Source organism: Pipistrellus hanaki (assembly GCF_964339955.1).
Source record: "Pipistrellus hanaki genome assembly, chromosome: 16".
NCBI classification, from domain to species: Eukaryota; Metazoa; Chordata; class Mammalia; order Chiroptera; family Vespertilionidae; genus Pipistrellus; species Pipistrellus hanaki.
This window is the reverse complement of record NC_140518.1, coordinates 37,605,703-37,624,136: the sequence shown is the minus strand read 5'-3', so window position 1 is coordinate 37,624,136 and position 18,434 is coordinate 37,605,703. Positions and strand designations below refer to the sequence as shown.

Sequence of the window (18,434 nt, the reverse complement as noted above, 5' to 3'; positions counted from 1 at the left end):
CTGGTCTCGTAAGAAATTGTGACTATAAAACCATAAACTAACACATTTAAAAACAGACACAGTTGAAAGAAACAAAAAAGCCAAATATTGGTTCTTTCAGAATATCAGTATAACTGAGGCAAGATTGAGCAAGAAAAAAGGAAGTTAAAAACAGCCATAGTCACAATGAAAAGGAACCATGGTAGCAGTTGCTGCAGATAATTAATAAAAGAATATTGAAAAAATAAAATGACAATAAATTTAATCAAATGTAAAAAAATCAAGGAAAAGGTAGAGCTAAATATAACTGAAGAGGAAATAGAAAACTTGAATAGCCCTATAACTGTTAAAGAATGTTAATATGTATTTTTAAATCTTCTCATAAAAAAAGCCACCATACCTAGATAATGGAAACAGGTAAAATTCTATAAAACTCTCTAGGAAAAGGTAATTCAAATCTATTGTAAAACTAGAGGCCAGTACACACATTTGTGCACATGTGGGGTCTGGACAACCCCAATGGGGGCTGATTGGGGCTGGGCCAGTGGTGTGGAGGGGATGCTGGAGATTGGCCACTGGCCCTGCCCCAGATCAGGATTGGAGGGCACAACCAGATGCAGGGCTGGTGGGGGGAGGTCACAGGAGATTGGCCAGCTGGCCCCAACCCTAATTGGGATAGAGGGGCCAATTGGGAGTGGGGCCGGCCAGGGGGAGCAGCTACAGAAGGGTGGGGGTGCTGATTAGGGCCCTGATTGGGCCAGTTGACCACCTTAGTGAGCATAAAATACCCGGTCATTCTATTGTTCCAGTGTCTTGGCTTTTATATATATATAGATGTTCCCAAATGACATCAAATGAGGAATTCCACCCTACCTACTCTTTGGGGAAATGACAGCCTTCTTAAACAAACAAACAAAAAATGACAAGGATAGCTGAAGAGAAAATTATAGCCCAATTTTATTTATGAACATAAATGTGAAGTATGTAAACAAAATAAGTAAATTCAATTCACAATGCTTATAGGTAACAGTGTATATCTTTCAAAAATTCAAAATTGGCTTAAGATTTTAAAAATTATGTAGATGCAAAGCAATTCTGATAGAAATCATAACAAGTGTTATTTTTGGAATTAGAAAAGCTGATCCTAATATTTTTATGGAAGGCTAGAACAAATTAGATGAAAAAATCATCAAATGGTAGGCTACATTAAGTATAAAGCTGTAGTAGTTATGTGAATGTGGTATAATAACAGGACAGCTGAGAACTAGACTCATTCATAGATGCAAACTTGATTTATGTCAGCTTATAGATTCATGGGAAGAATGGGATTTTCAATGAAAAGTACTTCGGTAACTGATTATCCAGGGCAGAAAAAAAAGACATTGAATTTACTTTTATCCAACTGGATTAAAATATTAGTTCTACCTATAAAACAAATTTTTAAATCACTTATGTCAGTGATAATGTAATATGATTACATAAGGACTTTATGACAAATGGAGAAGACAAAATTTCCAGAAGAAAGAAAATGTCATATGAATAGATAGTTGATTTCTAAGGAAGTCAATTTTAAGATAAAGATAATTATATTAGGAAAACTAGAAGTTAGGACAATGCTTCAAACTAGTTAGATATTTAGGTAGGGAAATCAAAAGGAGAAAATAGAGCCATAGCAATTCAGACCCATGAAAACAATAAAAATTAGGGAAATGTTAAGTATGGTGGGGGCCTCAAGTATTTTAACAGTGACCAATTTGGGCTCAGATAGTGACACTGTTCTCTACGAGGCTGGGCTTTAGGTATTCATAGGGAAGGTCTAAATGCTCATTCCGGGCCACGATTTCCCTTTCCAAGTTGTCCAGATCAGCTTGAAACTGCCTTAAAACAGCCTTGGGTTTAGGACCTGAGAAATACTCTTCTTGGTGATGCCCCAGTGGTACCTGAAACAGAAATAAATGACCAATCAACTTCTACTTCTAAGACAAAGGAACCCAAACTCTGGTCCCTCACCCTTAAGTCTCCTTGTCAGCCATCAGTCCCCTCAAAATTCTAGAGGTCCCTCTCACCGTGTCTTGTGACGGCCGGCTCAGGAGCAATGGGAGAAACATTTGAACACTGGTCTGCCAGACATTAGGTAGTGAGCCCATCACTGTGTCCATTGTGACATCCTCCTTGGTGGTGGGTGGGGGCATCCGCATTGAGCACGGGGCATTAGGGACCCAGGCAAACCAGTCAAACTGGGGGAGGAAGAATCTGGAGTCACTCAGAAACTCTGATTCAGGACCCTATACTCAAGCTTTCTCCTTCAAGTGTCCCCTAGACCAGATGCTTTCTCTCAGAGACCCAGACTTCCAGTTGTCCATACCTGGCCTGAGTTGACTGCTGCATGCTGGGCAGTAAATGTGAAGATGCACATAGTAAGGAAATGGCAGAGCTGAGCTTGAGACTGAAAGGACACAGGGAAACCTAGAGAAAAGAGCAAAGCTTAGAAACTGCAGTTCCAAAATAGATAAGGATATAAATGCTGATATCTTGGCATGTCTATATATTAGAACTAGTTAGTGTTCATTCATTCAAAAAGTCATGAACTAGTATGTACCAGACACTATATAGGCACTGGGAATATGCTGGTAGGCAAAACAGACTGTGGTAGTGAAGACTGATAATAAACAGAATAACTAAGAAAAATGTACACACAGTTTGTTAGATAGTGATAACTATATAAGTAAGGCAGGAAAAGGATATATGAGATGTAAAGGGAATAGTTAATAATTTAGTCAAGAGACCAGTCCTTGCTTTGCTGCTGACTAACTGCATTACCTTGGACTTCCTTCTTAGGTTCTCTGAGCTGCTATTTAGTTTACTCTGAGAATAGAGATAGTGATTGTTACCTTATATAGGGATGGTCCATGGATATAGTCTATATAAACCCCCTCAGCCCATTGTAGATATGTTATAAGTTTGAGAGTGGGTAGGGCTGAGAGGCAGGTTGGTCAACTATCCAGTGTTCAAAAAGTGGTAAAAGCAACAGGAGAAAGGTAGACAGCCCAAAATAAAATGGCACAAAAGAGTAACAGTCTCTGCACAAAGGAGGATATCCATGTGGCTACTAAATCTAGGACAAGTTCCTTGGTTCTTTTTAAAAAAATATATTTTATTGATTTTTTTTTTACAGAGAGGAAGAGAGAGGGACAGAGAGTTAGAAACATTGATGAGAGAGAATCATCAATCAGCTGCCTCTTCACACCTCTTACTGGGGATGTGCCTGCAACCAAGGTACATGCCTTTGACTGGAATCAAACTTTGGACCCTTCAGTCTGCAGGCTGACTCTCTATCCACTCAGCCAAACCGGTTTCGGCTTCTTTGGTTCTACATATTCACAATGTGACCAAAGTATTTTTTCAAATATTTGAGAAGATACTGACTATACTTCATACCCTGTAGAGGGAGTTAAATGTATACAAGTACATTGAAAAACTGTCGGAAACCACTAGAACTGAACATACACATATCCTATGACCATCATTTTCACTTCTAGATACATACCCAACAGAATTGTACACATGGCATTGTTCACAGCAGCAATGACATGAATAGCCTCAAAATGGAAACAACCCAAATACTCATCAATGGGAGAAAAGAAAGTCTATCATATTCACAAAATGGAATAATATGATTAGAGATCCAAAATGGCAGCCGAGAGGACTGCAGTGAAGGAGAGGGTGTGAGTGACTGAGGGAGCGAAAGGGGAGTGCATGGGCGCTGCCGGGCGTGTGTGTGTGTGTGTGTGTGTGTGTGTGTGTGTGTGTGTATGCACATGTGCACGCTTGTGTGACAATTATATTCCACAGGACTTTTGGGGGCTGGTAACCAGGCTCCCCTAAGTGGGTGGCCTCTTCCACCACTGCAGTCTCTCCCAGGGTAGCTGACTCTGCCTCAGAGGCCTCACCATCTTGAAGGAGAGAGATGCTGTGATGGGGAGCCCAGCCTCACCCCCACCTGGGGAGCCTGCAGACACCACCCGGGACCCTACAGCCACACCAGGCAGGGACCTGCTACCTTGGCTGTGAACCCAGTAACACAGAGCTTCTAGCCTCCCCGGTCACGAGCTCCTTAAAAGTTTGTCTAGGGTGAGACAAAATGGCAGCTGAATAGGCAGATGTGTCCTGTGCCTTCCCACAGAGCAGACAGAAGAAACAACTAAATTGAATAGCATCCACCTGGAATTGGCAAATTAAACACAGCTGGTGAAACAATTCGTGGCCTAAAGAATGGTAGGATCAGGGATCTGGGCTGGAGAAAAAAAAATACATAAACACAGGGACTAGAGGGTCAGAAGGAAACTGTGCTGCACCAAGTCAGCACCCCATGGGAACACATGTAACACTTGTCTGTGGAAGTGGGTCCAAAGGGCTGCTGGCAGTGGAGGACTAGATCTAACTCCACAGCCATGGAAGGCTGAGCCCAGAAAGACAGCCTGAAGTTCTGCACTGGTTGTGCAGTGCGGGGGAGAGAACTGTGCAGTGACGCAGTTGCTCTGTTTTTATATTTTCCTTGCTTTTACCAGCTAAACCCTGTACATTGGATCTTTCAATTACAAATACTCACCGAGGGTGTATTTGGTGGAGGCTGGGGAGCAAAGCAGGGAGAGGCGACCAGGAATCCAGCTCTGGGACAGCCTGGTCCCTCTAACCCTAAACATCCATTTTTATCCAGAAAAGCTAGCCCCTCCTAGTGGCCCCAGAAACTAATACAGCAACACTGCTGCCTAGGGCCTGTGTCAGAAATAGACACTTGTGTAAATACGACTGAAAGCAGCGAGATAAACAAAGCGGGCAGATTGATCCTGCATGTCTAAATTCAAGCCTCTGAAGACAGACACAGAGGAGCAGAAGGTCTCTGGGAACTTCAACATGGTCCTGACTACCTAACAGGAAACTGAAAAGTGGCAGACAGAGCAGTAGAGAGGGGTCTTAACCCATCCCCATGGGACATTAAAACTCAGCTGAAACTTCACTACTTCACCCTTTTATTTTTTTATTTTACTTAAGGAAGAAAAAGTTTTTTTCTTTATTTTAACTTCTATTATTAATATTATTAATCTTTTATTTTTTTGATTAGTATTCTACATCCTATTTTTATTTTTTTTATCATTATTTTACTTTATCTCACTTTTCCCTTTTTGCCAAACTTTTCTTCCTCACTTCTATGAAGCCAGCATTATCCTAATTTTAAACCAGGTAAAGACCCCACAAAGAAAAAGAACTACAGGCCAATATCCCTGATGAACGTAGATGCTAAAATCTTCAACAAAATTCTAGCAAATCAGATCCAGCAGTACATAGAAAGATCACACACCATGACCAAGTGGGATTCATTTCGGGGATGCAAGAATGGTACAATATCTGCAAGTCAATAAATGTGATACATCACATAAACAAATTGAGAGACAAAAATCACATAATCATATTAATTGATGCAGAAAAAGCATTTGTCAAAATCCAACACCCTTTCTTGATAAAAACTCTCAGTAAAGAGGGAATAGAGGAATCATACCTCAACATAATAAAAGCCTCGTATGATAAACTACAGCCAACATCATACTCAATGGGCAAAAACTAAAACCATTTCCTCTAAGAACAGGAACAAGAGGTGGATGCCCACTTTCACCATTCCTGCTCAACACAGTAATGGAAATGCTAGCTATAGCAATTAGACAAGAAGAAGAAATAAAAGGCATCCAAATTGGAAAAGAAGAGGTAAAACTGTCCTTATTTGCAGATGACTTGATACTATACATAGAAAACCCTAAAGACTCCATAAAAAAACCTACTAGACTTACTAAATGAATTTGGCAATGTAACAGGATACAAAATTAACACCCAGAAATCTATGGCTTTTTTAAATACACCTATAATGAACTCACAGAAAGAAAAACTAAAAAAAAAAAAACAATCCCATTTACCATTGCACACACACACAAAAATTAAGATACTTAGGAATAAACTTAACTAAGGATGTAAACAACCTATACTTAGAAAACTACAGGACATTGCAAAAAGAGATAGAGGTAGACATAAACGAATGGCAGAACATACCGTGTTTATGGATTGGTAGAATCAACATCATTAAATTGGCCATACTATCCAAGCAATTTATAGATTCAATGCAATCCCCATTAAAATACCAACAGCATATTTCACAGACCTAAAACAAACTCTCCAAAAATTCATTTGGAATAATAATAATAATAATAAAAGACCCTGAATAACCATAGCAGTCCTGAGAGAGAAGAACTAAGTTGGAAGGATCACAATACCAGATATCAAGCTATTTACAAAGCCACTGTTCTCAAAACTGCCTGGTACTGGCACAAGAACAGACATAGACCAATGGAACAGAACAGAGAACCCAGAAATCAATCCAAGCCATTAAGCTCAATTAATATTTGACAAAGGAGGCAAGAGCATACAATGGAGTCAAGACAGTCTCTTCAATAAATGGTGCTGGGAAAATTGGTCAGATACATGCAAAAAAACCCCACAAAAAACAAAAAACAAACTATAATAGGTCACCAACTTACACCATACACAAAAATAAATTCAAAATGGTTAAAGGACTTAAATATTAATCTTGGAAGAGCTCAAGAAAGGCTATTTCTTCATTATGGATAAAAAATGGGGAAGGGGACCTGAAGATAGTTAACCAGTGAGTAGGGCACTTTTGCATAAGGAACATGAATCCCAAGGATCATGACACTGAGTTTGGGGTTAAGTCAAAATATATACAGTATTGAGACTACATTTAGCAATGACCTCGCACTGTGGCAGGTGTGTGTGATGTCTGGATTCTTTCTGTGTGCTGGACAGTAGAAGGAAGGAGGAAAAGGGAGGGAAATCTAGGATGGGCTGTCATGGGCTTTGGTGGGGATAATCTCTCCATTTTTATCCTTAAGTAAGAAAATAGACAACCATTAGGAGAGAGCCTGGCAGGGCCTGGGCAGATTCCTTACTGGCTGTAGTTATGGCTTCATTAGTCCCTATAGAAAGTTAAGGACATCTATGAGAAAGTATGAAGGTCTCTGAGGAGGACAATCCTTGAGTTTCTAGAATTGTCCTGGGTCTTAGGAGATGGGAATAAGATTCAGATGTTTTATGTGTGGAGGAATGGGCATGATGAGGGGTTAGGGTTATGTCCCCAGATGGGCAAGACTGAGATGGAGTTAAAGGAGTTCTCTTGTCTGGGGAGGGATCTCACCTCGGTCCTGGGCCTGGCACAGCCCCACCTCAGTGATCTCCCGACACCAGGCCTGCAGCTCAGGGTCCCCTCTCACGACGTCATCCCCGCGGTAGAAGAGGTGGACGATCCCCTCCACGTACCTGCCCAGAGAAGGGAGCTGAGCTCCTTGAGAGGAGAAGGCTCTAGCCTCTGACTGTTACTCCTTTTCTGTGGCATCTATCCATCTGACTCTCACTGTATCTGGGGACAGATCTTACAAGACTTGCCTTTGGGACATCCCCTAGTTCTTTCTACACACTAGTTTAGAAAGGGAGAAAATGTGGATCATTAATTTAAAAATTCCATATATATGGTTGATAGTCACTCTTCATAATAAAATCCCTGATTCTACCAAATCCCCACCCACACAATTCTGCCTACTTACACTGGCTATTTCAATCTCCCCATTTTCAGATCCCATCCACGGTCGTCTTATTCTCAGGATTGAGTCCTCTGCTCCTCCTGTCTGGACCTTCTTATTTCATGTTCCTTTTGTCCCATGCTGACCTTAGGCCAAACCCCATTTTCATTTTTCCTAATGCCCCCTTTTTACTCAGCTCCCACTCTCACCCACCGAGCAATGATGTCCCAGAGGCGTAAAGCATCATGGGCATAGAGAGCACTTGGGATTCCCAGCAGGCCCCGGTCAGCCAGGTCATCAGGAGGACAGAGGGAGCGGTAAGTCAGGTGAGTCATGGCCCGATGGAGCAACTGCACATGCCCCCCTCCACCTGTGCTTCCTGTCTGTGCCAATAGACATGAAAGGTCTTGAGGGGAGAAACAGAGCTGGAGAACGTGGCATAGCATATACAGTGGTCAGATGTGGGCTTTTGCGATTCAGTGACATTGGCATAAAGGGACAAGGCTCCTGGGTTTAAGGGTCAGGACATACACACAAGGGGGACTGGAAGCTTGAAAGTGACAGGAGGTGATGATTAGGTGGCCACCCCATTACCTCCTTACCTTGTCAAATAAACCTCCATCTGAGATGAGTCCAGCTCATGCCCGGGTGTTGATTTCCACAGTGTAGCGGGTGTGTGGGATCAGGAGCTGGATGGAGAAGGGTGGAGGGGGTGGTTTATGTACGACATCTTGAATCTTTCTTTATTAGGGAGTGGGAGTCAGCATGGAGACTTTCTGTCCTCTTGATGCTTATCTACCTGCTAGTGCCTTTGCAGGCTGGTCTCATTCTTCTCTGATTTCTTAGTCTCATCTTTTCCTATTGCTCTGTGAGTTGAGCTTTAGAGTCTGACTGACCAGGATTTTAATTTACATTTCACCACTAACTTTCATACTTGAACAAGATAATAAACACTCTAAGGGCCCATTTCTTTATCTCTTTACAGGGGATGACAATATGGTCGCATTATGGGTGCTGTGGTGATGTTTTTGTGTATAATGTATGAGAGCATTCAACACATCGGCTAGCACATAGATGTCCTTGAATAGTAGCTGTTATCATTAACTTCATTATTTCCACCTTCAGTATAGATGTTCTTTGAGAATCAGTCCTTTAACTTTTGATTTTTAAAAATAATTATTTCTATCATACACATCCCTACAGTTTAAACTGGCTGGCCTTTCTATTAATTTTCAAAGCTGCTCCTCTAACCTCTAGTTGTTTTACTCACATTTTTTAGAATTTCAGGATTAGGGGTTGCGTGGGTAGGGTACTTTCAGACAGAATTAAAGGAACCATATCTTCTTTATCAGCCAAGGGGCTGTTGTCAAACCTCCTCTCACCACCAATTAGGCACTGTTCATTTCTCCTGCTTTCCCTTGGTCATTATAAAAAAGTCATCTGATCCTCATGTGCATTTGCTTTGTGTTAAACAACTTTGTTTTCATCCTGAGAGGGACTATTCATACATTATTATTATTTATGTGAGTTAGTGATGCTGCAGAGAAGAAAGGACCCAACTGATATCATTGGCATCAACATATCAAGGCAACTCACATTGGTCTGAAACTTCAGAAAGATTAAAAAAGATGCTGAGTTTCACAGAAAGCCCCAAGTCTGCATCAAGAGTAGATCAGGAAACAAAGAGCTAATCATAATAGCGAGAACTACCAATTTTTGTAGCATTTAGCTCGTTCAATGCTGCTGTTCTGTTGTTCCTCATTAACTCAATGATGCAGTTCCTATTACCCCCACTTAGAAATAAGAACACTGAGAACACATCTGGTAAGAACTGAGGCCAGGATTCAGATCCCAGCAGCCTGAATGCAGAGCTGGCACAGGTAAATAGATGAAATGGGCAGGCTTAGCCCTCCTGGGTGGCCCGCCATAGGAAGAAGTTGTTATGGTGAGAAGAGACACATGTAGATGGGGCTGTGAAAAGGGGATTTAGAAGAGTAAGATATCCAGAAGATGGTGCTGCAAAGGTATTATAAAGTCAATCAAATCCAAGATCAATGAATTCTGTTAGTGTCTACCATGTCTATGTTACTCTAGTACCCGAAGGAGTCATAACTTCCAATGGACAAGTTTGGGGATAAAGACAGGATCTCCTGGAGGAAGCACAATTCAGATGTTCTACCTAGCATGTGCTAACATATATTGCTACCACTTCAAACTCCATGTACCTAAAACTGAACATGTTATCTTTCACCAACAAACTGGATTTTTTTTTATTGCATTGTTTCTGACAATTGCTCCTATTCATAAGCCTGTATCATTTTTTCCTCCTGTTACTATGTGTGAAGTATCATCAAGATTTCAAAACATTTTTTTTTGCAAGCACATGGTTATTTTTGCTGCCTTCTCACTAGCAATAGATTCTAAACTCACTGTTTTATAAAATCACAATATTTCTAGATCAGTACAACTCTATCTACCAGGGGGCTCCCAGTTAATGCAGAAGCTCAGACCTCTGAGCTTTCTTTCCAATCTTGCACCCAGGCATGCTGCATCTGCTATTTCCTCTCATCACAAGGTCTTTGCATTTTCCTTTCCATTGCTCAAACGACTATGCCACGCACCTCTCATGGGGCAGGATAAATAATGTATGGGGCTGCTCTTTTATTCACTTGGTCTTCTACTTAATTATTTCCAAGTTGTAGTGGAACATTCTCCATAAAAATATAGTGTTTATTGCTTTCTCTCTTTATTTCAAAGTCTATTTCTAGATACTGTACTTAAAAAAAAAATTATACTCCTACTCTACAATAGACTATGCTGGAGAATGTCAGAGCTGCCATATAATAAATGCTGAATATATACTAAGTGATTTGACTTAGTACAATAGATGGTATCTCTCTGTATTATTTTTAAAACGGCATGAAAATCTATGATAATCTCAAAATAAAGATAATTTAAACATTAGAAATAAAGCCACAAGGCTCAAGGTCCTGAAACAACCATCTCTTCTTCTCTAGTTACACATTCCTATAAAGATTTTTGTTATAATAAAATGGACACTTGCTTAATTAGAAGAAACATTGTTAACATGTTCCCAACCAGATGCTTAAGACTTTTTAAATCTGGGAGAATTAGTTTGTGTTTCCTCTCTCTGGTATGTGAGAGAGATGGGACATGGAGGGTAGAGGATGTACCTTGAAGACAGGATGCAGTCCTGGGAGGCACCTCATGGTGGCCACAATGATGACCTCAGTCAGTAGGTGAGTGTTCAGAATGTGATAGTAGAGCTCATGCAGTTGGAAATCTGAACTTCTGACCCAGATCTTTGCCAGGAGCCAGGCAAGGGGAGGATCTGAGGGCAGGAACAGTGGTGGGGTGGGGTTGCTGGGATTGGGAGGCTCGATCTGCAATGAAGATAAATTAAGCATTCATTAATCTTATCACAGGTTAGATGCCATGCTCAGTATTCTGGGGGAAACACTGGTCACTAAGATTGTTATCTTTCAGAGGGTTATAATCCACTCATCCTTACCATAGCTGTGGGGAAGTGTGAGTGCCTTACTGGCCAGGTTCAAAGCCAGAGGAATTGGAAAGAGGTGTCCAGTATGACTGAGAGAAACCTGATGAGGGTGTAAGTTAGTATGGTAGAACAGGAAAGAGAAGCTGGATGTGTGAAATACCTGACAGTTCTCACCAATTGATTGAAGAGAACAGTAAAAATGAAAATGTATTAAAACCAAGGGAATAAAGATGCCTAAGAAAGAAGGAATATTACACACATTCTAAGGTCAGAAAGAGATTAGCCTTAGGGTGAGTACCAACAGAGACCATTATGAGTCTTAAAAAGGCAAATTGGGGTGAGTATTGGGCAGGTTGCAATGTTGAAATGAGAAACTGGAGATGAGGACAGGTCTCACTGACTGAGGTAGGGGTAGATGACAAGAGTCAGCTGTTTTTGTCCCTTGCCAGAAGTTGGGGATGAACACAGAGCTGTGTTAGGAGAAGGATACCCATATCACCTCACCTGGATGACCATGGGCAGCAGCTTCCCACTGGGCTCCATCTTCAGCATGACGAGGGGGGCAGCCAGGTACTGCTTCTCTCCTTGGATCACATTGGCTGGAATTCCATCCAGTAGGATGAAGTCAGCCTCAAACAGGGAACCACTCTGAGGAACAGAAGACCATATCCGTGGTTATAGTTGAAAGCATACCTCCACACGGCCAAGGCAAAGGGGCAGAAATGTAAAGACATTCACTCTCTTTTCTTGCCATTATCCTACATCAGCACCAGAGTCCCAGTGGCAGACGTGAAGGAAGCACTGGAGCATCAGGTTCAAGTGCTCCCATATTACCAGGAGGCTAGGACCCCAATTAAAGGAACCTTCCCTAGAGACATGTGGCTTACTGGTGCCAGAGGTAGTTTTAGAAGTATAGGTATGCCAGTTGATTGTGTACCATAGGTATGCTGACTCTTCCCTTGTTAAGTTGCCCAAGTTCCTTTCCCTAATATCTCCTAATGGTCTTCTTTATTGGCTGTATCAAGCCTTGGTGCTTTCCCCTACATACTTTATCTCCAATAGGATTTCTAGCAGAGAAGTCTGTATCCAAGGACAGTGGCTCATCACAGCCTCCCTTCCCTGATTCACTTTTGGTCCCTCCCCTTCACCACTTGACTCCTCACCCAGACAAAAGGACAATAAAGGCTTGGAGGGTATACCTGCAGTTCTTTCTCCAACTGGGCCTGAAGCTCCTCCATCCCTGAGGGCAGCACCAGCCGGGAGGGCAGAGAGGTGGAGCGTCTCAACAGCATGGGGTTGGCACCGTTGAGGAACTGGTAGCCAAAAAGCTCATCATCCTGCCAGCACTTTTGAACCTTCTCTGTGGGGTCAGAGTGGAGGTTAGGAGGAGCGTATTCACCACAACTCAATTTCTCTCTTCCCCAGACTCTAACCCAGGGATTTAATTACATGGCTCCTCCATACCCATGTTTTCATGCCTGAGACATCTGTGAGATCCCCATGCATAAGTTTTTGTGTTTTTTTTGGCAAGCAATTTTGGGGACTATGGAGTATGACAGCTCATTAACAGGGCCATCAAGTTGTTATGGAGACCTGGGGAAACCACTGACCAGCCAGGGCTGTCTTTTGTCCCCAGAATAATTCATCAAAATCTTCTAGGATGTTCCAGGATCTCACGAGGGAATAAACATGTTTAAGGGCAATCTCCATAATCCTAGAACAGACATCAAGGATGAAGCCATCAATTTATCAAATCCCACCTGTTTCTGGATCCACCAGCCCCACTTCACTCTGACCATTTCCTCACCCTGTAATCATTGTCCATTCATAGTCCAGCCTCTTCCTCCCGTGGAATCTTGCATTTGCTGGTAGATCTTCCTTACTGCCTGCAGCTATTCCCAGGGGTAACCCTTCTTTCCAGGTGGCCCAGCTAGCAGATGGGGACAAAGGTTAATGAAGGGGAGAGGAAGTTGTCGGGGAAGGGGTTACAATTGGGAGGCTTGTAATAGGGTGGTCACCAGTAGATTTGCTGTCTTTCCTCCAGTTCCTGTTCTCGGTGCTTCTGGAACACATCCCAAGTATTGTTTCCTGCCAGGCGGGCTGGGGAGACATTAAGGCAGTTGACTTCAATGCTTTCTGCAATCTCATGCTATGCTCTGGCTACTTCTAATCTCCTATTTCTTTCTTTCTTTCTTTCTTTCTTTCTTTCTTTTTTTCTTTTTTTTTTTTTAAATATACTTTATTGGTTTTTTATAGAGAAGAAGAGAGAGGGATAGAGAGTTAGAAACATCGATGAGAGAGAATCATTGATCAGCTGCCTCTTGCACACCCCCTACTGGGGATGTGCCCGCAACCAGGTTGAACTTGGGACCTTTCAGTCCACAGGCCGATGCTCTATCCATTGAGCCAAACCGGTTTTGGCTAATCTCCTATTTCTTAGTTGCATGGCATCATACTCTTCCCTGCTCCCTTTTCCCCCCCACTGGCTCAGTCTCCCTACTTACTAGTAATTTACTAATCATTCATCTTCACTCACTCTTCTTCATTTTACCAATCTTCGTTCTCATATTTGTCCTGAGAGGAAAATCCCATTTTTTGAAACCTAATGTAATACTTAACTCTAATCTATCTATCTATCTATTATCTATCTATCTATCTATCTATCTATCTATCTATATCTTATTCATTATCTATGAATTTCATTCTTAATCAGCTGAAATCTCAACATCTATCCTATATTATCAAACATTCATTTGTTAATTTCCCCCATTCTGGTCCTTCCCTGTCTTCACCTTAAGCTGTTCTCCAAAATGACATATTTCAAGTTAGGCACACTTACATTCTTTGACCTCAGCCTACTTCCAGTCACCTGTTCCCTGGGACAAGGTATTCTCTGTGTGCCAAACCAAATAGTGGATCCATGTTGCTGCATTTACCTGGCTTCACCTCACCTATCCTCGACTTCACATAGTTTATGGTTGGTAACCTGGCTTAATCCTGCCTCCTCGGTACCTCTACTTACTTGTGCCTCAAAGACATTTAGTTCATGTTTCCATTCTTACTGGTAATTTCCCTCAATTGTCTCTCGTACTTATTTCCTAAGGTAGCAGATTCTGTTTGCTGTCCTCATTCATCCTCACCCCATCAGTGTGCTCCCTGCCCTCACAAGATGACTTCCATGTTTTCACGGCCAAGCCAGCTCTTCATGTCTTCTTGTTCCCTTCTCTGCCTCCTTTTGGGGATCACATGTGTTGTTAGCCTTACCTGTTCCTGCCCTAACTTGTTCGCAGTCACAAAGATCTCCTTTCCCCTTTACTTTGGCTCTTCTGTTTTCCAGCAAGGCTGCCCCTCCCATTCCTTGTGATCACCTTTTTCAGAGGTGGGATCTACACACATCACTCATTTCCTTGTCCAGTCCCACTTCCAGTCCTTTTCATTCTATGTATGAAAGTCCACCAGAGTTTCCTTTCTAGGCTCTCATTTCCCCCAACCACACATTCCACCCTTTCCTGTCTTGTGCATCTAACCTGCTGAGCATGTACTTTTCAGCCCCTCTGGGACCTTCCTCAGTGCTATCCCCTGCTCCCGCACCTCCAGTAGGCCGTAGGCCCTGCACCCACTTCCCAGAGGCGGCCTCTCACCAGTGCCCTCGGGCAGGGTCAGCAGGCCCTCGCCCTGCACCCAGCTGTAGCAGGGGAAGGCGGCCTCCTCCAAGGCTCCTGGGCCCTGCACGGTGATGCGGTCGCAGAACCAGGCGTCGTCCACCAGGGCGTGGTGTTTGCGCAACTTCACGAACTGCAGTGGCCCCAAGTCCTGGGGAACGTCCTGTTCAATCTCCTCCACCTGTGGGGACCAGAACCCGGTGAGACTTAGTAGTGGGAACCCGGGAGAGGACCTTTAACTGGGTCCTCTGTGGAGTCCGAGGACAGGGCCTCCAGGGACAGCATTGCCTCCTCCCAACACCTGCCCAGTGGGTCTCAGACGCCCCATTGCACCAGGAGGCTGAAGGACACGGGCAAGGCCTGTGGTATCTTGAACAGCTTCCCCTGCCCACCTGGCCCCGCGCCGGACGCAGCTCCAGCTCCAGCTCCGCCTCCCCGTGCTCCCCCACCAGCCACAGCTGCACGCGGTTGAATGACCCAGAGAAGGGCCAGGCCCCGGTGGCCACGCGGATGCGGTAGCGGCCCATGGCAGCAGGTGGGCTCTCCTGGGTGGCAGAGGTCTCGTTACTGGGACCAAAGATTCCTCGGCCAGGCCTGATCCTGCTGCCTCAGCACAAGCCCAGGGCTTAATAAAGCAGGACTCCGTGTGCCAGCCCACTGCAGGACTGGCCCCACCCCAGACACATCAGAACCAGAACCTGGAATTAGCCCAGAGGGTGGGGGAAAGCGGCTGCTCCTCTCAGCAAAGTGCTGAGAAGTGAGGCCAGGAGGAAGATAAGGGGCTGAGCCTGGGTGGAGCAGAGAGGGAGAGGGGCAGGGAGATTCCACCAGAGTTTCTTTCTAGGTTCTCATTCCCCTCCCCCCCCCCCCCCCGTCTCCCCCCCCCCCTCCCCTTCCCCCCTCCGCTTGGTTGTATTAAATAACATTTTCTGAAGGGGTCGTGGGTGCCATCCCTTTTCTTTCTTGAAGTTTCTGGTGCCCCTGGGCAACTGTACTCACTTTCTATTCACCTACCAGGTCTGTGTGCCAAAGGGGCACTGGGATTGCCATTGTGGGCTACAGAAAGCCCTTCTTGCAAAACTTCAGAGGTCAGGGATAAGTCAGAGTGTTTCCTGTAATAAGACTTTCGGCGCCCATGCACCTAGAGTAGCTAATGCATTACTTTTCTCCCTGAGGTGGCAATCTCCATAATCCTAGAACAGACATCAAGGATGTTTTCTTCCTTCCTTCCTTCCTTCCTTCCTTCCTTCCTTCCTTCCTTCCTTCCTTCCTTCCTTCCTTCCTTTCTTTCTTTCTTTCTTTGTTTCTTTCTTTCTTTTAAATGTATTTCATCTATTTTTTACAGAGAGGAAGAGAGAGGGTTAGAGAGTTAGAGAAAATAATCAATCAGCTGCCTTTTGCACACCCCCTACTGGGGATGTGCCTGCAACCAAGGTACATGCTGCCCTTAACTGGAATTGAACCTGGGACCTTTCACAGGCCAATGCTCTATCCACTGAGCCAAACCTGTTTCAACATCACGGATGTTTTCTATCCACACCCCCATCCTAGACAGACAACCAATGTCAATATCTACTGTTTTTGCTTCTCCACGTCTTCCTGTTCATCAGATTGTTTCATACGATTTATGTAATTTCTTCCACAAAAATGGTCACACTATACATTTATTTTCTTGGAAGTTGCTTTCCACAGTTAACAATTCGTGATGAGACTATCTTCAGATCAATAGATGGAGATCTAACTGCTCTCTTCACAAGCTTGAAGGATTACTCTCTTGATGGTTTTCAGTATTAATTGTGATGAGTGCTTTAATGAACACTGTTGTATATGCACCCTCATAGGATAGATTCCCAGAAATGAGATTTCATAGTAAAATGCTTGTATATATTGTATATTGGCTATCCCTTTTAAACCATGATTTTGAGGTATGCTTGACATGTAAAGTCCACACATATTTGATGTATAAAATCAATGAATTTGCCAATAAGTGTACACCAATATATATTATTGTCAAATTGCTTCCCCAAAGGCTGTACCAGAGTGTCCTTTTATCTGCATCTCCACCAGCATAGAAAGCTTTTTTTTTAAATTAAAAAAATTTTTGTCAATAGGTTGAATGTAATTTTCAAGATCAGTGAAGGGTCTGTGATTTTAACCAACTTAAAAACCAGTAAGATTTGACTACCTGCTACTTGAGGAATGGTAGCAGAAGATACAAAACTTCTTGTTTGGTAACAAAGGGGATATTATTAGTCGGAGCAAAGCAGTAGCCACAGTTCACATTCACATCAGTTCCTCATGCCCTACCACGTACAGCGAGAGTGATGCAGCTGGGCCGAGGTGAGTGGCAGCACACACAGTGGGCTGCAATAGGAAAGGACCGTAAGTTTGGGGAACTGGCCACTGTGGTAAGCAGATCCATGTCCATTTTCTGTCTACAGTAGGGGTGTCGAACTCAATCAGAGAAGGGGCCAAAATCTAAAATCCAGCCTAAATCGCGGGCCGAATGGTTTACTGAACAGTCATAAACTGACAATGTCATAAACTGACAGCGGAGTGCAGTGATGACAGCGCGGTGCGGGCCACACTGCAAGGCCTGGAGGGCTGGACTTGGCCCGCGGGCCTTGTGTTTGACATATGTGGTCTACAGGATATTACCTCATTTCCATGGTCCCCCCTGCTTAATCAACCTTAATAAATAAATAGTAATGATCTGTCAGGGCTTTGCATTTCTGACACACCCAGCAGGAAGACCTAGGGGCACTCAGGGTCCATCAGAGATCACCAACTCCAATCGAATGAAGTGTTTTAGCTGCTTAACCCCATCTAATGCTTCATAATGAATAGAAAATAAAACCCAAGTTTCTCACCAAGGTGTGGTTTGCACAGTTAAACTTACTTTAAGTGTGATGAGGAGGAAATACATAGAAAAAGAGGCAGTAATAGATGTGGCCAGAAGAAAGTTCTGAACACATTAAGATGGTGATCTCCTAAGTTTTAATAAAGCATGATCCACACCTTTCCATGAATCTAATGCTAAGCAGCAAGCCTATTATCCCAGGCTCTCTGCCCTGGTGGGTCTGCACTCTGCATGAGTACTGTGACCACTGAACATCTAGCATGCCTCCGCGAGAAAAAGGACTCAACGTGGAATCACAGCTACTTCACTCCCCCAGACCTCTATGTCTGATCTTCACTATGTCCCTTAAACCTATTCTTGCAGACTCAGCAATAGACTGACCTTAAGCCAATTCCAATTCCACATTCTTGCCAACTTCTAATCCAGACATCTTTATGCAATACTTTACTTCTAAGTACATTCCAACTAATAAATGACTGAGGAATGATGGAGTTAGAATATCAACAGTTTGCAAGCCCTAATAAAATAATACATCTAAGAAATAGTTCTGTGGCTAAATGCACAAAAACAGACATTGCCAATGATTATGTGCCTCTGGTAGAAATACTTTGCACCAACTCAAAAGCCTCCTTCAAATGTAAAACTGTTAGTGTTTCTCATCCAATCTATAGATATAACTACTAGCATGTAGGAAGTACAGGGAATAAAGAAACATGTTAAACCATCAGAAAATAAATATCAATATACATTTGGGGAGATAATCTTATTTCATC

General features: G+C 43.1%; 1 protein-coding gene across 1 annotated transcript; it reads right to left on the bottom strand.

The window, feature by feature from the left end:
- Positions 1-1,739: 1,739 nt before the first annotated feature.
- On the bottom strand, positions 1,740-15,328 carry LOC311611263 (polyunsaturated fatty acid lipoxygenase ALOX12-like; the record flags this gene model as incomplete). The annotated part of the gene is given in 15 exon segments (XM_084863286.1): positions 1,740-1,919; positions 2,046-2,216; positions 2,345-2,445; positions 7,238-7,359; positions 7,833-8,002; positions 8,222-8,257; positions 8,261-8,308; positions 10,814-11,023; positions 11,644-11,787; positions 12,339-12,499; positions 12,750-12,853; positions 12,947-13,069; positions 13,158-13,239; positions 14,781-14,982; positions 15,194-15,328. Coding segments are annotated over 15 exon segments (1,989 nt in total).
- Positions 15,329-18,434: the final 3,106 nt, after the last annotated feature.